The 20799-nt window shown below is 33.3% G+C and overlaps 2 protein-coding genes across 3 annotated transcripts; one reads left to right on the forward strand and one right to left on the reverse strand.

Annotated features, from left to right (window-relative positions):
• Positions 1–5810: 5810 nt before the first annotated feature.
• Positions 5811–11682, forward strand: LOC114266690 (auxin canalization protein (DUF828)). The gene is made up of 8 exons (XM_028207611.2): positions 5811–6138; positions 7463–7531; positions 7623–7691; positions 8297–8642; positions 10016–10183; positions 10381–10430; positions 10905–10962; positions 11262–11682. The coding sequence occupies exons 1-8, from the start codon at positions 5950–5952 to the stop codon at positions 11483–11485; spliced, it is 1173 nt and encodes a 390-aa protein (XP_028063412.2). The 5' UTR covers positions 5811–5949; the 3' UTR covers positions 11486–11682.
• A 1243-nt stretch (positions 11683–12925) lies between these two features.
• LOC114266689 (Alg9-like mannosyltransferase family) lies at positions 12926–20141 on the reverse strand. Of its 2 annotated transcripts, none has more exons than XM_028207608.2 (10): positions 19816–20141; positions 18721–18959; positions 18502–18619; positions 16018–16122; positions 15567–15853; positions 14597–14878; positions 14270–14471; positions 13641–13792; positions 13374–13536; positions 12926–13282 (listed from the first exon to the last, which is right to left on the reverse strand). In XM_028207608.2, exons 2-10 carry the CDS (start codon positions 18951–18953, stop codon positions 13199–13201), a joined length of 1626 nt encoding a protein of 541 aa, XP_028063409.2. In that variant the 5' UTR covers positions 18954–18959; positions 19816–20141; the 3' UTR covers positions 12926–13198. The 2 variants fall into 2 exon arrangements, with proteins under 2 accessions (XP_028063409.2, XP_028063411.2); XM_028207610.2 differs by having other exon boundaries at positions 19783–20055.
• Between the last annotated feature and the right edge of the window lie 658 nt (positions 20142–20799).

Here is a 20799-nt window from a genome sequence, read left to right on the forward strand (position 1 = left end):
GGTGGTAGGCTTACGTGTGGGGGAGGAGGGGGTTGTAAACCTTCCGGGTTAAGCGGAGGGGATTGTGGAGCAGTATGGCCTGGGGTTATTTCTTGATTGGATGGGATATTTGGAGGTGAAGCGGGGAAGTTTCTTTGGAGTAAAGCATTAATCAGGGCCTGGTTTTGCTCGGCCATGCGGTTAATGCTGTTAGTAAGTTCGATGAGGTACTGTGGTGGGTTGTTTGGATGGGAAGGATCTGTTTGGTGATCGGCAGTATTGTGGTGAGAAGCCATGGACCTAGTCGTGACCATACACCTGGATGGGTGAGAGGAAAAGGTAACGGTGAGAAAGGAGGGCTCCGGCGATAGTGAACACAACTAGCGCACGAATAAACCACAACGTTCCCACAGACGGCGCCAACTGATGATACTATTCGTCCCGGGTGGATGGGTCGGGCTGGTCCAGGTCCTTCACGTTCCGGTTCGGGGTGATGATTCCACTAAATGACCTGCAAGCAAGTCCAAAGGGGAACGGGGTAGTCCCCCAGTGAACCCTCCGGCGAGTGAATTAGTAGAGGAAGAAGGAAATGTAGAGAGAGAGAGAGAGAGAAAGAGAGAGATAGAAAAGCTTAACCTTCCTCTTGTCTTCCATTCTTACTTATATCCTTTGGTAATCATTTCGCTGTCTCTTGTGATGTGCCCCCTTCCGCCGAAAGCCTGTGCCGTAGCTTACCTTGTTCAGGGTGAGGGGGGCTCTGTTCCAACGGGGAGGTGTTGTCGTAATAAATGATGTGATGGGCTGCATTAATGGTGATGTGTTGTGGCAATAACTCTGCAGATCTTTGTCTGCTGATGTGGCCCGTGTTTCATCTGCCATGTGTCCGAATGCCATTGGCCCTCTACGTCCAGGTGGCCTCTAGCTGTCCTGGGCTTTGCCAGCCGGGTTATGCTATGGGTCCCAAGCGATGGGTTTGGGGTTGTTTGTTGTGGGCCGTAAGCCTTGTGGGCCTATCCATGTCAGACATATAGAAGGAAACGTAAAGAAACTACTATTAAAATTAAAAAATTAATAATAAAAAAAGGGAAGGGGGGATTGAAGGGGTGAACTTATATACTTTGGAGATAATTACAAAGGTTTTTGACATCTTAGGAGTGATGATATCCTTGCTTGCCACCCCTAAGTCTATTATCGTCTCGAGTGATCGTGTGGCTTGAGCTTTAAAACATTATAATAACTTCTTATTTTACTTCTCAAATAAGCCAAACATTATTTTTTTGTGAGAATTTCTCGGTACCATACACCACCTGAAGTTCCTTTTTAGGCCACCGTAGGATGGATGGCCACCAATAGAGTAGAGTGGGTGATACCATTCAGATTGCAGTCAATCTTCCTAACCACGCACAAGCGTGAAAAAATTTGTGTTCTTAGGACAATGTTCTAATACATTAAGAAGCCGAGCGATTAAATGAGCCATCTGTATACACGAGCTAAGCGTAATTGTGTGACTCAAGCATTGAAATGTTATCCAAAAACACAAAATAACTTCTATCTCTGTGTTTGTGTTAGGGGCGTTAATGTGGTGGCCTAGAAGCTCTTGCTAGTAAAACCTACCATCTCTTCATCTCAAAATGCCTCATACTTGGCTTAAATTTCTGGCTTGGAATTAAAGTACCAAAAGGGGAAGGGACCTCATGCTTCACTTTATGATTTCAAGCTAGTACAAGGGTTCTGAATGCTTGTATAGTATAGTGCCTAGCATGTGTGCACTCACTCCCATTCCAATCTCATGGATTTGTCCAATCAAATCTGCTTATCTACATTGCTAAAATGGGTCCTCTCCCAAGTCTGATATATAATATATTAGGCACTGGCTTCTTTCTAGTCTCAGATCGGATTGAAAAGTGCTGCTGGGTCGTGGAGGCTCATCAAGACTCTCGTTTCGATAATTCGAACCGTGTTCAATGTGTAAAACTTATTAAATACTATATGTTTATAAAACATCACGTTGATTGGATATCGATAACTATATGATCAAATCAGTTTTATATATAAAAAAAAAAAAATAGATGGTAAAAAAATAAACGGTTTATAGAAAATTGATCCGATAAGATAGTTATCGATATCCGATCAATATGATTTTTTATAAACATATAATACTCGACAAATTTTACATATTAAACGATTTAAATTATTAAAATGAAATTCATGATAAACCTTCACCAACTCAACAATACTTTCTAATCTGATTTGAGACGGAATGCAAGCTAGGCCCAACATATTAAAATACACAAAGGTGGTTTTTGATTGTCCTTTCTCATGTGTCGTAATGTTTTTTTTTTATTTTATTTTCGGGGGTCAGTCTGAGAAGACAGAAAGAAGCTGCTCACTAAAGTCATTGCTGCCTCTATTATTTCAGTTTCTGTCCCCAAAACTCATGTCATCATATCTTGAGGGAAAAATTATTTGGTGGTCGACATGTAATGCTTTAACTTGATATTTATTAGTTATACTAGTAAAATTTAATATTTTTTTATTAATTTTATAAAAGATAATTTGATGATAAATATCGTGGAGTGATGTTTACTATCAAATAATCACTCATTTTCCGGGCATGTTTAATTATCAGATTATATTTTATGTGATTGAATATAAATTGAATTATTAATAAGGTTATAGGAAATATATTATATCATGGGATTATGATTTGATGGATGATATAAGGTTATGAATATTATTATGAAGATAACTTTTACCATATGATAAAAGATGGAATTAAAAATTTCATAGAGGGAGTGTCGATTAGAATATTATGTTTAGTTAGGATCAAATAAAATTATATAATTATATTTTGCTATTGGATGATTAAGAGAGGTTAATCTCGTATTTGAAGTTCCTGCTACGACCCACGTTGGGAACTACTCATGGCTCACTTTTATGATTTTAATTATTTATTTTGTATAACCTGTCAAGTAAATTATATATGCAAAAAATTAATTTGATAGAATATCAATGGTCACATGATTATAATTTATTTATCCTAAACTAAATGTAATTTTATTTTTAAAATTATATTTGTCGTTTACTTATTTTTTAAGATAAGTTTGTTATTATCATATAACTATTAATATCTAATTAAGTTAATTTTGTACATCAACAATCAACTTAACAAATTTTATTTTATAAAATAAACCCTTCGAATTATGAAAGTAAACCCAAAACTAGCTTAACTCACACAAAAAATTATTTTTTTTTTTGTGTTTTTTTAATTTTTACTAATTTTTTTAATATTTTAAACATTTTTTTAAAAATTTTTTAGATACACGTAGCCTAGATATATTTGAGAAGTATAATATTTTGTGATTTTTTTAAAATTCACCAAATACAAAAATTCAATACATTATCTCATTTTAAGGGAAATCAATGAATTTTTTAAAAGTATTTGTACAAATTTTATGCTTTTTAAGTGTATCTAGATTAAATTGATCTAATCTAAATATGATGGTGGAAATAAAAATGAAAAATTATATTCATATATAAAAATTTATATAAAAAATGTCATAAAAATATTGTGATAGTGATATTATTATAAATATAAATCACGTTTATAGGTGTTTTGTTTTAAAGTGAAATGTCACCATTAAGTTATATCATTGTGTTTGAAAATTCCATATAAAATTTATGTTTGTATATTATCACTCAATACGAATATATTCAGGTAGAATTTAATGATAAAAATTTGTAGAATATAGTCATGATGATAGGAAGAATAAATGGTAGGAAAAAGAATAAAATAGTCATTTAAAAAATTTTAAGATATGACATCAACAATTCAGGGTGTAATTTAGAAGGAATTGGGAATGCTACTGCGCAACTGTTGTGCTGCAAAATGGGCCCATTTCGGGACTCATTTTGATAATCCAAACCGTTCACATTTTAAAATACATCAAGTAGAACATGCCTATCAAAAATCAAGTTAATCGGATATCGTTTACCCATTCATGCACTCATATTTATATTCATTTTAATACTTTAAATCATTATTATTATTTATTTTTGTAGATATAAATGTGAGTGGATAAATCGGTAAACGATATACAATTAACTTGATTTTTTGTAGGCATGTTCTACTTGATGTATTCTAAAATGTAAATAGTTCAGATTATTAAAATGGACCCTGAAATGGGTCCATTGCCCATTTCACTGCACAACAGTTGCTGTTGCCCAGACTGCTCAGTAGCATTTCCAATTCCAATTTATAATGAGATTATAAATCTCATGAAGGGTAATATAATTTTTCAAATGTGAGAAGAGATCTGTATTAAATAAAAATTTCAAAAAGTATCAGTGTAATTTACCTAAAATATTTAAGGGTTATTTGGGATATTCTAAATATGTGCACTTTTTGACTTTTTATGAAATATGGATTGAATTTGAAATAATGTGATTGAGATGTGATGTATGTTAAATAAAATAATATAACTTAAATACAATAATATTTTTTTGACTTTTTAACTTTTTTAATACATACCAAACAAGATATAAGAAGATACCATGCCATATATGTCACATATTAATGAGGTTATCAAACTGATGGTAAATGATGCAAGGTGGTCAAGTCTGTTCCCTTCTCCTATGGATTCGAGTTGTACAGCTCCATACAAACTACTTTCTAGAATGCTTATTATGGTGTCGGCACAATTTTACAAGATTATAATTTTCTTATATTACAACCATATGTTAAAATATAAAATACTTTATACAATAAAATTAATGTGAATATCAAATAAATTATATAACATACATTAAAAATGAAAATTTGGTTGGTGAAATTGTGAGATTGTCAGGCGCATAGTCACATAGTTCAGGTCCAACAACTCTATACTTCTTCGGAGTTACACCTTCATTAAAAATTAAATTAAATTAAATTAAAAATAAAGTAAAATAAAATAAACAACTTATTAATCAATAAAATGTAACTTCCCAATCTTAAAGTGGCAGATAAATTGTTGTAACAGCCCAACAATAAAAATTGTAAAAAAAACAAAAAACAAAAAAAAAAAAAAAAAAAAAAAGGAGGAAAGAATGACACATTTAATGGTTCATAATTAAAATTATTGCTACATTTCAAAGTGAAACAGTCAAAGTAAGAAAATTGTAACAAATATGTAATTAATGATCCATAATTAAATTAGTTTACAATATGTAACTGATTAAAATTTAAAATGGTTAATAAAGACTTTTGAAACTTTTAAAATATTGCAAATTACACTTTTCAAATCTACAATTTGATCCAAATTTTATTTTGATTCCTATTATTTTAATTTAAACACTTTGTTAATTTTAACCTCCAATTTAAACGGAATAATCAAATCAAAACTAAACTTAAAATGTAAATTGTTCAATTTAAAATAAGGTAAATTACACTAACCGGGCTTGTAGAAAATACCCTCCCCTTTAATACGGTTAAAAAAATCAAAACTAATATAGATTGTATGAAACGACACATAATGTAAAAATGTGCATTTCAATGTAAAAGAGATAGCAATATCATTCTTTCATTTATACGACTAATAAATTTATAATAGAAAATTGGTCAAATGATACATGAATTAAAATCTTAAAGAAACTCGATATAATTATACTAAACTTGTGAGGTTGACTGTATTATCTTCAAATTTCAGGTGAGACAACCCTTTAAAATAATAAAAAAGATCAAAATAAAATTTCGATAAAAGTACATAAATTAGAAATGTAATTTATCTTTTAAAATAATTTCCAAACATATGGACCACCACATCATGATAACTAGGATAGACAAGGGGGTTGGTGGTGGTGGTGGTGGTGGTTAAGCATGTGTCTATCTAAATACTCATGCATGTGACGGGGTGTTGATTATAAGTAGCCTTCTCTCTTCATTCTCTTGAGCTCTGATCATCATCTCTAAAACGAACCCTCTTGTTTGGCTGCATGGATTCCAATTTCAAGGCAACAGTTTCGGAAGCACATCCAGACACAATGGATTTTCTTTCAAAGGCTTGGTGCAACTTTGCAGTTCAGACCTTCCAACCAGAGCTACAACTACAAGACCACCAATCGCTGGTTCTCCATGATAATCCAATCATCAACTTCCACAGTGACACCAAATCTCCTTTTCCTGTGAGCTTAATCTCTCTCTTCCTGCTTCATACATTCTATACATATTTGTAATATTATACATTAAAATATAGAAAAATGCTTGGAAACTTTAATTAAGATTCTCAATCCACTCTTAATGATGTAGAATAGACCCACACTCCTCACTCTTCATTCCCGAGTAGTGTTATATCCCTTAATATGTCACCCTTATTTTGATTTCTAATGAGATGGAACAAAGTGACAATCGAGAGAGACGGAGAGAGATAAGATGCGGAGTGAGGAGTGGGGTTCACTCCACACCATTAAAGGGTGGATTAGCGGTGAAAAATGAGTGGGAACACTAATTAGTCTCATCACTGATGATGTGACAGTGGGTCCCACCCACTGTTACACTGTTGTTGTGTTAATTTTTTATTTTTTATTTTTTTTTAAAAAAAAAGTGGATGCCACATCATTAGTTGTTGCTTTAGAGTATCACTTTTAGTGGTCTCTAACATTGCCCGATTAGCGGTGCTCAATTAGAGCTCTTAAGTATTTTTCTCTTATCCTCTCTTTATTCCTCTCTATTATCTCTTTTCCACCTCATTAGAGGTCAAAATGAAGGTGATGTATTAGGAATGTAGCACCACTCTTTTAAATATATATATATATATATATATAATAAAGTGCTCATAATTTCAATTTATGAAATTTAAGGGTTAATTACAATTTTCACCATCGAACTTTCATTCAAATTTTACTTGAATCCTTATAGTTTCAATATGAACAATTTGATCCATAAACTTAAGTATAGTTTCAATTTGATCTTTTTTGTCTAAATTTTTGTTAAAAAATTAATAAATATTCCAAAATTGTTAATTTTAATTTTCAATTTAGACAGAAAGATAAAATTGAAACTACATTTAAAGTGTAGAGACCAAATTATTCAATTTGAAACAATAAGAATTAAAGTAAATTTTGGATCAAATTTAGACAGAAGGATAAAATTGAAACTATATTTAAAGTGTAGAGACCAAATTATTCAATTTGAAACAATAAGAATTAAAGTAAATTTTGGATCAAACTATAGAAGTAAAAAATATAATTAATCCCAAATTTAAATTTAGTAGGGTGTGAGTGACACTTTTAGAATGAATTTAATCAACACATTTTAAATTCGGAATATTTTTTGTGTTTTTTTATAAGTAGATACTACATGACTAATTATACAAGTAACTAAAAATCCAAAAACCTATCTTTCTAGTTTATAATTATAAAAATATTACTATCACATCAATCAGCATTGGTTTTCTCTATAAAACTTTTGTATGTTAAATAATTGAAGAATTTTTTTATATTGCACAAGATGGAGAAAGGTGTAAACATAGAAGATGCAGATAGGTCCATGCCACCATGGAAATCCAATGATGTGAAGGTAAAGTGCACTAATTGATGATATAATTTAGCTCACAAAAATCTAAAAACAAAAATTAAAAGTTATATTGTTTGATTATTTCTTCTTTCAGTCATGGATATGGATGCAACAAGCCATGCACCCAGAATTGAACTACAAAATGTGTTTCCGAAAGAAATGGGTATGTCAATCTACAACTATTTCATTTCTTATTAACATTCCATTTGTTTTATTTAAAATTTTATTTTATTTTATTTTATTTTTCAACGTTTGAGGTAATAAAAAAGAGTAATTCTAGAGATTTCAAATGTTTTACCAAAGTTCTACCAAATATTACATGGATCCCACACTCTTGAAAAATATTTGGTAAAACATTTGGGGTCTCAGTATTTTTCAATAAAAAAATGAAAATTTTCATGGTCAATACAAAATGAGTTTATCGAGAAAGAAAAATATTTTTTACTTTTAAAATTAGAAAATACTTCCTGATTTAGAATATTATTAACACCATCACTGTCGACACTACCAACGCCCTACCACCACCTCTATCACCATCTCCACAACTCTGCAATCACCATCACCACAACCACCCCTCTCCACTGTCGTTACTACACCTGACCACTATCACATCAATTTCAGAGTTACAAAGAAATGTTTTTAGCTTAAAATGTTTTCGACAAAAAATTGTATTCTTCAAAAGTTATTTTTGCCAAAAAAACAGAGATTTAGTTTTCTAAGCCATATATATATAGTATCTTGAGATGATATAATATGTTTGAAATGCAGTTTTCATGGAAGATAGCTCCATCAATCAAGAAATGGTTGAAAGAGATTAAGCAGAAGAGGAAAGAAGATCAGAGGCTGCAAAGAGCTGAAGTTCATGCAGCAATATCAGTGGCAGGTGTTGCTGCAGCCCTAGCTGCCATAGCAGCCGAGAACAGGAAACACGATGCTTCGAGCACCACCAAGGACTCTGCGGTGGCTTCTGCAGCTGCTCTGGTAGCCGCCCAGTGTGCCCAAGTCGCGGAGGCGATGGGGGCCAAGAGAGAGCAGATTAGCACTGTAATAAGTTCAGCCATGAGTGGCACAAGTGCTAGTGATATCTTAACACTCACTGCTGCAGCTACTACATGTAGGTGTTAGTAATGTTTACAGTTTTTTTTATTTTTTATTTTTTTTATTTACAGAAAATATTAAATAAATTTACATTTATTTTTAACAAAAAATAAAAATATATTTTTCAAAGGAGGTCAATAATCGGAGATGGTGGCCAGAGGAGATAGTGGCAAAAGGTTGCTATTTGTCGAATATGGTGCCTAGCCGACTGAGGTTGTTGTCGGAAGAAATTACTGGTGGTAGTGGCCAAAGGAGTGAAGAGTGGTTGGTGGTCGCTGGAGGGGTTGGAAGGAGAAAGGAATGATATTTTTTCTCGAAAACAAATAAAATCATTTTTTGTGGTTAAAAAAAATATATACAAAACCAGTTTTTATTCACAATTTCTATAAATATAAAAAATATATATATAAATATAAATATTACAAAACAAATTACCAAAAATTTTATAATTTTTTTAAATATGTCTTTGGGTTATGCAATGACCTTTTTTTTCTATAGCAATACTCAAACTTGGTGGGATTATAATTGGGTTGATGGCCCAATTATAATCAACACTCGACTATCTCATGATATTTTACTTTGTTTTCTTTTTTCTTTTCTTTTTTTTTTCTTTTCTTTTTGATGGTGACCATCTCATGATATCATTAAACTGATCAAATGATCAAAATATTCCAATTTGTGAATCATGATGACAAAACTATGGCTCGGTTTGGCAAGAGGTAAACGGGAATTTTTTTTGGTTATTTTAATCACAAAAGATAAAATAAATTATTTTAGTCATAAAAAATAAAATGTCACATACAATCCATAATTATTACATTCTTCTTTCACAAAAAAAGTCAAAAAGTCTGTCCCAAACTAAACTTTTTAGTCCAGGCTAAAATAACCAAAATAACCAAAAAGTCAAAAGGCCAACCCACTTGCCAAACGGAGGCTATATTAGTTTATTAGATAATCTCCACTTGGGCTTGAGGTTTGGGCAAAGGAAATGGCCCAATTCAAAATAGGCCTTCATGTAGAGTGCTAGGCTTATTTGTTTGTTTGTTTGTTTGTTTTTTTTTGATTTGATGGGTTAGACTTATTTGGTTGAGTGTGATATTATTGGGATAAACATATCCTAAACTTAGATCAATAGCATGTCTCCTTATATTAACTCATACATTTTTTTTATTTTTTATTTTTATTAAGATGGGGATATTGACCCATACATTAAACTCAAAAAAAAAATCACTATGGTCCATGGGGGTACAGCCACAGAAAATGAAGATATTTAAAATATAATGGGTTTTAAATAGGGGAATTATGATATTTGTAATTAAAAGACCTCATTTTATTCTTTCAGCTTTTGTGACTTGCTAATTTCACTTCTTGTTTTAATTTTTTTTATAGCATTAAGAGGAGCGACTACACTCAAAGCAAGATCAGGTTGCAAAAACAAATTAAATGGAAGCACACCGGTGCTACCAATCGAGGAGAACAATGATTTTGAATTTGATCTTGAAAAGTGCAAATCAATTCTTGCCAAGGGTTCCGAGCTCAATATAGAGACATCAAAGGGTATGTTAACTTAATTATTCTCATTATTAATAATAATTAAGTAGCTTAAGTTATAATTAATTGCATTGGGAATGCCTCGCAAGGTTGTATGTTTGAGAAATGTTTGTTTTGAGAAATTCGATTAAAGCTTTTTTTTTATTATGATTTTCATACATGCTTTGTTTATTTATTTATTCTTTTCCACCATTTGGAAACAGGAAGGTGCATGGTAAGATCAGTGTCTATCGTCTTAACCAATGAAGGCAAGGTCCGAAGAGTATACTCTTTTCTCTTTTCTTTTTTTCTTATTCAAATAATTGTTAGGAACTTCGCTAAAAGTCAAATTTTTACTTTTAACTTATTTTGAGTAACATTATCTCTCTACTTTTTTACACATTTGAAAAAAAAAACTAAAAAAAATCAAAAAGTCAACTTTTAACTAACTTCTAAAAACAAGCCATTATATAATGTAATGACTCTAATTTGCAACTATACTGTGGTGTGCATATGTAAGGTGATACAAAAGCTATGTGAATGAATCAAACAAAACAAAACAAAACAAAAACAAAAACAAAAACAAAAAACAAAACAAATGACAATTGAAAGAACTCATGCAAATGAGGAGATCAAAGCTCTTAAATTATTTCAAAAGAGCAACAAATTTTTTTTATTTGGGCCATTTAGCCTCTTAGTTTATTTGTACCCTAAACCCAACCTCTCCAATTCTTACTTTCATTTACAGGTTATTATCAAAATAAGGAAGCTCAATTTACTGAATGCCTTTGCAAGCAAGAAGGAAAGTAAGTTTTTTCTTGAATTTTTTTCCTTCTTCAAATACCCCCTCTGTCGCAATATACTCTCAATTATATGTCGTAAGAATTTCGATATACAAAATTCTACATGATTGTACAGCTGAAAATACATTGGGATAAAAGAAAATAAACATTTAAGTACATATCATCATGCTTCCTTTTTAGTCCTTTATTTGTTGTATGCTTCAAGTGATTAAGATTTTAGTGGAGGGAAGAGAAAGAAATTCTCTCTCTCTCTCTCTCTCTCTCTCTCTCTCTCTCTCTCATTAATTTTGAGTTTTGTTTAGGTATTGTATTGGATCTACATGCTGAATTGTACAAAGATTCATCAGAAGGAGATGAAAGTGATCAAACATGTTATCTCATAGTTCTAACAACAAATGGAGGGATGATCAAGCTTGATATGATGGATGATTATCAACGTTACAAGATGTGGGCTCTCACCATTAATCATATGCTAATGCAATCTACATCATTTACAAAATATGAGCTTCAATTTCACAAGAATTAAATAAATAAGAGTCAACTCTCTACTTTTGTGTTTTATCACTACTATATTTGTATTTTTAATCATGTAATTATGATGATTATATTCATAATCGTGTTTAAAACCATTTACTTCATGTGTCTACGCATCATATTTTTTCTTTAAATCATGTAATTATGATGATTATATTTATAATTGCGTTTGAATACATTGATGCTTAATTTTGCATGCGAATTGAACATGCATATGAGAAAATCTCATGCAAGTGCAAAACAGTCTAAGTATAATCAATGCGCGTCATTTGCAGGTAATTGTGTATATATGAAGTTTCTATGGCCTTGTAGAGGATGACAAGGTGGTTTCTGTGTATGGCTTATGCAGTAACGATAATTTAAATAAGCTAAAAAAACTAATTATTTTGAAATTAACCAAGGGATTCTTTGTAAATGCTACTTAGACTATCAATTTCAACTTAGAATTCAGTCGAGGCCAATGGGTTGGGCTGGTGAATGAGGTGCTCCTTTACCAAGTACAATAAATATTGGGGAGCAGCTTGTCTCCGGCCCTTAATCGGACTGGACGGTGCTGTTCGGCCTATATAAAACTCGCCAAGCACTATATGTTTGTAAAAAATCACGTTGATCAAATATCGATATTTATGTGATCAAATCAGTTTTGTATAAAAATAAATAAATAAAAAATAAAAAAAAATAGACGATGAACAAATTAACGGTTGACAAAAAACTAATAAGATGAGATAGCTATCGATATCCGATCAACGTGATTTTTTACAGGCATATAGTATTCAATGAGTTCTACATATTGAACGGTTCGGATTATCAAAACGAGACCTGTGTTGGGTCCCCACAGGCCGAACAGTACCATCCAATCCGATTAAGGACTGGAGGCAAGCTGCCCCCTAAATATTATTACCGCGAATGCAACTTCCTTTTCACTATTCCCCTCCTATCAATTATAAAAATAAAAATAATATAACACAAATTGCAGCAAACAGGAGATGGACCCATTATTACGGCACCAAACATTGATTTTTTTGCAGCCTTGACAATAATTCTCACTTTTCCTAACTACTCGTAAAGAATGAGCGACTGTAAAAAAAAATTTCATTTTCACCTCTATATTTTCTTTTCCTTTCTTCCTAGTTTCCAAGTTCCCAATAGAACCTGAAAATTTTATAAGAGACAAAAACATTGTCCAATTCACTGGAAATGCAAAAATCAAGCCAATGTATGCTATGTACATACAGACCTTTAGAAGATGCTCGCAGGGTGTTTAATGAATGAAGATGATCGTTGAAAAACAAGTGAAATTAAGTTCCAAGAAGTATAGCATCCATTAAATGAATAATACATATATAAGATTAGTTTTTTTCAACAAAAACAAAAGGAATATTTCATATATTTCTATAACAAGATACTACAATATTGATAAGAACTCAAAAGATTGTCACTTACTAAGCAAGAACAAATTACTAAAGGGAAAAAGTTCACTCTTCTGTCAGTAGAATTCAGTAAAATCAAGTAAATGTTGAAGCGTTCAAACAAGAAGATCTCTCAAAGCTTCATTGATTTCCACATTATGACATTGATGAAAAGGTAGGTGGAAAGCAAAAAAAAAAACGACTAAAACATCCAAAAGAAAGAAAACATGTTTTTCAATGTGTATCAAATGGATCAGGTGATGAAGACTGGATTCGTATGCATTATAAGGTGAAACTTACTGGCCTTTGAAAGCATATACAACAACAGATGCTTGAAGATCTCGGTCAACCTTGAAGTGAGCATGAAAAAACCTTCTTTTCTGAAAATCACAACCCAAACTAGATTACAAAACGACAGACAATACTAGGTTGTTGGCACTGGAATTTACAAAAAACAAACATACAATGCACCTCTTGGAAAGAATGAGATGTTAGAAAGTCCTTGAGTAGTTTTTCCTGTGAATCAAATAGAACGATATGACTTGGTAAAGACCAATTTTTTGCAAATTCGGATGCAAAACCAACAGGATCCATCATGAAACGGTCCGACTCATCTAGGACTCCTTTCTCTTCACTGTTAAACAAAACACCAAAACCAAACTTGAACTTGTAAGCCACACGTCTCCACACAAAAGCACAAAGAAGAAAATTTTCCTCAATACATTCCCATTTCCCTACCTCGGTGAACAGTCTAAGAAACGCATGGGAAGGTTGCAATGAAGAGTAGAGTAATAAGGTGTGGCATGGCAAGGCGTCAGGAAAAGGATACTCTCCACTTTTTCATTACGAGCCTCTTTGGAGAGATAGTTCATGACATCTTCAGTTCCTCTCTGTTCAGCACAGTTACAGGTAATCAACCAAAAGAAAACCAGAAAGAAAAATCAGTTGACCAAATACCACTTTGAAAAAATCTCTCTTACTGCAAGCTTGTAATCTTCAATATTTATGGCATTGAAAGAAAAAATAATAATGAATAAATAACTTGAGGAGCAACTGCATCTTTCACAAGAGAAAAAAAGGGTTCACAATCAAAGCAATATCTGGCATTTAAGCTAACCCCAAGGGGTTGGCTAAACAGGAAAGACTAGAGGATAAGATCCAATGTCTCAAGTTCGAGTCACCCCAAGGGGTCACTGGAGGTTTGCCCAGTTGATAACTTCACGGCCCCAGGATTAGTCGAGGTGCACGCAAGCTATCCCGAACACCCGATTATCAATATATATTATATATATGGCATTTGAGCTGTCCAATTGAAGAATGCAAAGCAGAATACAGCCAGCATATGTTTATTAAAGAAACTAATGTACCTGATGAACCAAACTCATATATAATGCCATTGGAAGATTGGTAGCAAACAGGAAAATGATCACCCAATGCTTTTTCGAGGGGCATTTTGTATGAATGCTTGGAGATCCTTTCCTTCTATTGTGTGGTGAATCTGACCTTCCGATTGTTGCTAACGAATACCCAGAGAACATCAGAGCTATTGGAAGCACAGGAAGTACAAACCTGTTACTCAGAGTCTGATTAGAGGACGAATGTGTAACATCCGTAATGAAAACAGTATTTTCCTCTGAGAGAGAGAGAGAGAGTATTCTCAACAAAAGAACCACAACTTCAAATTTAGGAGGTACCTGAATTCTTTGTGACCTAGTACACTGTAAAGCCCTAAAACCCATGCAATAAGCCCAGACAGCTTCCATTGTTTAGACAGGATAATGCCAGCTATGGAAAATGGTAGGAAAGTAAAAAGCATAACAGAAAATCCCTGAGTGAAGTACCAGTGCCATTTGTGAGTTCCATAGTAGTCTCCACCAGAGGAAAGAAAATTGAACTTCAAAAAATTAAGAGGCACTAGGACCCACGAGCCGTACATCAAACGATCCAGTGACCATGCAAGCGTCAGCACCAGTACCCTGATTCCATGAGACAACGCATAAGGGACAATATTATGAACATCCACAAGAACAAAATAAAAAACTGAATTCAAAGGAGGTTTCCAGGATTCTAGAGTAAATTTTGAATAAATAAATAAATAAAAATTTACATCTATATTTTTTTCCATATGTAATGGTAGTAAAAAAATTTACTTGTTTTACAAATACAGATGGACATCTATAGCATCTTTCAAAAAGCTTTAAAACCTACTAATCCAAACAGTAGGTGGTAAACACTAAATGCTTTGGTCCCCCTAAAACCTAGGGCTCCAAAATCCTACCAAAAGAGGGGGGGGAGGGAATTGCATCTAATGCACAATGATCCCACTTAAAACAAGGTTTGGGGATGATAGGCAGCCTTACCCTACTTTTTTTATGGAGAGGATAATTCTCATGACTCAAACCCTTGTCACAGCGCTTGGGTGGATGAGCACTTGCCATCACACCAGATCATGACCTCTCCTACCAAGTTTGTGTTTGTTGCAAGTCCCCCACTTGCTACAAACACACACTTGCACAGACACATATTGAGATATAGAGACAAGAACAAACTATGTTGCGAACATAGGTACATGACCTTTTTTTCAATTTGATAAGTGGATGATAGGCAAGAGAACTTGTATGATTAAGATTGATTCTAAGAAAAACAATAAGGATGAATACCTACCCAACAGGGACCACCTCAAGAAAAATGAACTTTAGTCTATCACGTGCCACGAGCAACTCCAAAAGGCCAACGTAAGCCCATGTAATGGCACTTGTTGGTCGAATAGCACATGCTAATGCTGCTACAACCAATCCCCACTTTCTTGAAACCGTGGGAACTTCACTAGAAGAAGCTCTTATACAGGGCCAATAGTAAAGGCCCACAAGTGTAAGAACAGTCTCCAAACTATTTGATAAAGTACGAGTGAAACAGAAAAACATAAACCAGTTTGTCAACTGTGAAAAGAGCTGCAGCAGAATTAAGTACATCAACCATCACAAATGATATCTATAATAGTTCTGCTCTTATTTGTAAAAATAAAGGATGCTGATGACAGCTTCAGTGTTAAAAAAAAAGTGGGACATAAATATGCAAGAACTTCAACTGTAAAGAACACAAAATGGAAGGATACTGCCCATTGTGCAACATGGCCACCAAATAGGACATGAGATAGTTTGTATACGTAAAGATCACCAACTGCAGCAAACAGGGACTGCAACAGCCGTGGAGCTTTAATCTATGAAAGATGGAAATAGTTGTTACACCAGAAACTATAGGTGGTTAAAAATAAAAGCACCAACACCACAAATTTTTGCACCCACCATTACAATCATTCAAGGATCAAATGTAAGAGTAAAGTAGCCAAGGTGATCACAAAACAATAGTATGCAAAGTGGAAACATAAATCAGAATAGCTCTAGTTCCAGCAACATGATTCTTGTTCCAATTTTATAAAACTCATTATCACCAAAGACTTTGTGTGTTGACCTGAGTTCTTCCAGTTGGTAGCCTGAGCTTTTACACTAACCTTGCTAACATCACTTTCCTAAAAGGACAGAGGGGGCAAAAGTTCTCTGCTGACATTAATAAGTATCTCTGTCGATTTGTCTCCAAATGAGTCACTACTCCCAATCCCCCAACAACACAGAATCGGCATTTATTTGGAGTTATGCAGACAAAGGTTTAACCATCCAAATTTGGCATGAAAACTAAATATTTTCAAAGTCTAGATTCTTTGGTTGTCCAATTTTGTTTCACAAGGTCATTTGTTAAAAAGTTTACTCTATAATGTAAAAGAATTGCTTTCATATTTATGACAAATGGATTTGTGTTGATGTTACTTTCCTTCAACTAATTGACCTTCTAACATGGTTCAGCACTTAATAATCTACTATATCTTGAACAGTGTCAGATCAACTGAAATGTAACAGTTCAGTTACAGCAATTTCAAGAGGTTAGAGGGCAGGATTTAAATTCAGCATAAGAAAAAGTCTTAATACTGCAAATGTTACCTCAAGCCTCATGATTGACATAAAGCCAACTTTCATCAAACAGAAAATTCTTGAAAGGGATCGGTATCTTGATTCAAAGTAAAATGTCTGATTTTACTTATCATGATGTAACAACACATATAAGCAAGTTAACTACATTTATTTCCTCATCTATACGTCCCCTTATAATAATGTAAACCAAATTGAAGGGAAAATTACTCTTTGTCCCCTATGTTTAGGCCTAGTTCTGCAGACACCTACTCAAACTTCGGTTTTGACACTAATACCCCCTTGGGTAAAATGCAAATTTGAAACTCTTTGAAGAACACACGCCGTATTTTGAATTTTAACTTAGTAGTAAATACTTTTTCATCAATTGAAGGGTTCAAACTTCAAAATGACTATAACACCATAAAGTTCTAAACTATTTTCTTCCCTTTCTTCACACAGGCTGTCTTCCCTCATCAAACCACCTTTATAACACCATAAAATTCTAAACTATTTTCTTCCCTTTCTTCACACAGGCTGTCTTCCCTCATCAAACCACCTTTATAACACCATAAAATTCTAAACTATTTTCTTCCCTTTCTTCACACAGGCTGTCTTCCCTCATCAAACCACCTTTATAACACCATAAAATTCTAAACTATTTTCTTCCCTTTATTCACACAGACTGTCTTCCCTCATCAAACCACCACCCACCACCTTCTCACTTTCCCTCTCTACCATTTTCTTATTTTCTCTTCTACAGTTCCACCCAAACACACTACCACCTTCTTACTTTCTCTACCAAAAACCCATCACACCACCCACCACCTTTTCACTATCTCTCTACTCCAACTTAGCAATGTATCATCACTAACTACTTACCGCACTTCCTATCTCCAACACCCACTGCATTCAATTTATCTCTAATAAAACCCACTATCACCCTCTTTACACCCTCTTTCTTTCTCTCTACGCTAACCCTTCACCACCTTCCACCACACTCATTTTCTCTCTCTACCAAACAGCGATTACCACCATCTCTCCTCTACAATACTGATTTTTCTCTCTAACAAAAATCCCAGCCACCACTTGGCTTCCAACTCACCACCAGTATCACCACTTCTCCAACTCCATGAAGCACAATTATCTCACTATCCTCTCCCTATATATATATATTGATGGATTTGGAATCCAAATAACAAAAAATGAAAAAAGAAAATGTGTGCTTAGACATTTTAACTCAACTGCAAACCCCATTCATAATTACGCTTTACGTTAAACCATAGGGGATATTGGTATCAAAATCAAAGTTTGAGCAGGTGTCTACTGAACCAAGCTTAAGCATAGAACAAAAAGAAACTCTAGTTGTCTCCCTGTCTCTTGCAATGTCTACAACAAAATTCATCATGAGAAAACATAATGCATTGAGTCCATAAATCCAATGCAATACATAAGCAAACAATAATATCACTATTCTGTACATAAATATTATTAACTTTTCCAAAATTTCATTGGAATGCAATGATAACACATGCACATACATATATACACATTAAACTAATTCATATTCCTTTGCAAGCCAATGTTCCATTAAAATCCAATCAAAACTATCATTTAGAGAGCTTGCACCCACTTACCATGAACAATGGGGTATCAAGATGAAATAAGGCAAGAATTCTGTAAAGGAAAGCAAACACCATTGGGTGCAAATAGCTACGAATCCCTTTTTTCCATTCCCATGTCAAATGTCCATATCTGTCATTTGATCAACCAAAGTACACACCATTGGCAGCTTAGTAACAGAATAACCTAAAGTAACAAAACATATAGTAAAAAAAGGTTTGAACTTATCATACCCAAATGTAATACGATGTGCAACTTCTAGGGCTTGCCAATGTTCATCTGGGTTAAAGTATGTTTGCACAAGTAAAGAATTTGCCATACGCAGAGCCAAACAAGTCACAAAAATTCGCCTTGATGAAAAAGTTAGGCTAGAGCTTGAGGTTGTCGATTTATCTCGTTCGAAAGCATTAGGATTTTCAAGCCTATCTTTGTCATCCACAATATGAGCACTCTTTCTCTGTCTCATGCTTTACTGCAATACAATGAACCAATAAAGAAGTAAATTATCTGTTATGAGGAAATCCGAGTATCAGCATTTAGGTATGGAAAATCAGACAAATGGCATGATGTATATGTTCACATATATGTGACTCTGTGCACAGCAAAATGCTTGTTTGAGTTGAAGTGTCAAACCAAAACATGGGCCAAACAGATTCAACAGTTTTTGATACTTAACTCCCCATAAGTACTTTCCACCATCAACCACATCAATTCAAGTTAAAAGAAGGAACTTCGACATTTCAAAGTGAAACCCATCATCGTAACACCAACAACAACATACACAGGTAAAGCGACATGGACCTTAAGAGGGGCAATTTCCCCCTCTCAAGAATCAAGATTATAAAGATAACAATTTTACCTGTAGTTTTAACAAAGTCTTTCATTATATATACCTCTTAAATCATTTATAGCGCAATTTTTCTTTTATTTTTTCAAACAAAATCCCAACAATTTGCCCACTTAAATGTTTAGTTTTATGAAAGATCCCCATTACAAGTATACTTGAGAGTCTTTTATATTTATTTAGTAAAATTTATAAGTTTAGTTTCAGCCGTCAATTCATGGATGGGATTGCATTTTGGATTTCAAGTTGTTTTTTGTCTACTTCTTGAATAATGTGAGTATTTTGTTTGTTATTTCTCAGAGGACTTTCTTCAAACAACTGGAAGACACTATCATTTGGGGACTCCATTGAAAACTGTCCAACCAATGAAGAACACTTGTGATCTACACCAACAAGTATGCCTATACAAAACAAAATCACAAGAAATTTGAACATAAAGTTAAAAGATTACCAGATTCGAAAAGGGTCTGTTATGTAAAGTCACCTGAACTGAACTTGTTTGAGATGAAGAAGCAGAATGAATGTGAGGTTTCCGGCTAGGATTTTCCGCTTATTCTCGCCGGCGACGAAGGATCTGCTGAGGACTTCTTTCTGCTCATCACGTTAGTTTCGCCTCTGATTTTCATGAATTTTTTTTTTTTTGAAGTTGATGATGAGAAAGTAGGAGGAATTCAATCTACCTTATTTTTTTCTTAATTTTCTCCGTTTTAGTGGAATGTCACTGTAATTTAAGGCTGTGGTCTTTTTAGTTGTTTTATTTAGATTATTTGGGATTAAAAAAAAAAAAAAATTTCTTTGTGTTTGCTTTTTTTTTAAGAATCGGATAAATTCAATTTAAACAATAATGGTTAAAGTAAAATTTAAATCAAATTATAAAAATTTAAAATATAATAAATTCATTTTTTTAAAGTGATTTGCATACATTAAGTGAGAATTATAATCAAATCATACTTACTATTTAATGATATCCAACTTCCTATTCTATTAAAATTAGGGGCGCTCGCGGTTCAATTTTCGACGGTTCAATTTGCGGTTTCGATCTGCTCGTATATATGCGGTTTGGAAAAAATTGAACCCGTAACCATCTACAGTGCGGGTTACGGTTTGTGCGGATAAGGTTCGCGGATGTGCGGGCAATTGCAGACGGTTTGCGGATTAGACTTTTTTCTTTAAAAAGAGTACTCAAAATATGTTTGTTGAACCAAGCATTCAATAAAACTTTCAGTGAAAATTTTCTTATTGTTAGGCAAACATCTTTCTTTCTAAACAGAATCGAGTATAGTCACTGGTCATTCAAAATATGCATAACAGAAAACACAAATTAATTTCAAGAATTGAAAATGGAGAGAAAGCTAGTTCAAAATATATCTGGTTGTGTTTGGTTATGATCTCTAAATGTATTTCCATCCTTCTATTTGCGTTCCACGTTTGGATACAGGTTTCAAAATATAATTCTACCACACAGTTC

The sequence above is a fragment of the Camellia sinensis genome, chromosome 4 (genome assembly GCF_055761805.1).
Source record: "Camellia sinensis isolate YWXY chromosome 4, ASM5576180v1, whole genome shotgun sequence".
Classification (NCBI taxonomy): domain Eukaryota; kingdom Viridiplantae; phylum Streptophyta; class Magnoliopsida; order Ericales; family Theaceae; genus Camellia; species Camellia sinensis.

What these genes read in the sequence shown, in the direction of transcription:
- LOC114266690 (XM_028207611.2), top strand. Translation starts at nt 5,950, where the DNA reads ATGGATTCCAATTTCAAGGCAACAGTTTCGGAAGCACATCCAGACACA. An exon ending in TGTGTTTCCGAAAGAAATGG is followed by an intron (nt 7,692 to 8,296) that starts GTATGTCAATCT and finishes TTTGAAATGCAG; the next exon opens with TTTTCATGGAAGATAGCTCC. An exon ending in CACTGCTGCAGCTACTACAT is followed by an intron (nt 8,643 to 10,015) that starts GTAGGTGTTAGT and finishes TTTTTTTTATAG; the next exon opens with CATTAAGAGGAGCGACTACA.
- LOC114266689 (XM_028207608.2), bottom strand. Translation starts at nt 18,953, where the DNA reads ATGAGACAGAGAAAGAGTGCTCATATTGTGGATGACAAAGATAGGCTT. An exon ending in CTTGAGGTGGTCCCTGTTGG is followed by an intron (nt 14,879 to 15,566) that starts GTAGGTATTCAT and finishes TCATGGAATCAG; the next exon opens with GGTACTGGTGCTGACGCTTG. An exon ending in CATCTCATTCTTTCCAAGAG is followed by an intron (nt 13,283 to 13,373) that starts GTGCATTGTATG and finishes TGTGATTTTCAG; the next exon opens with AAAAGAAGGTTTTTTCATGC.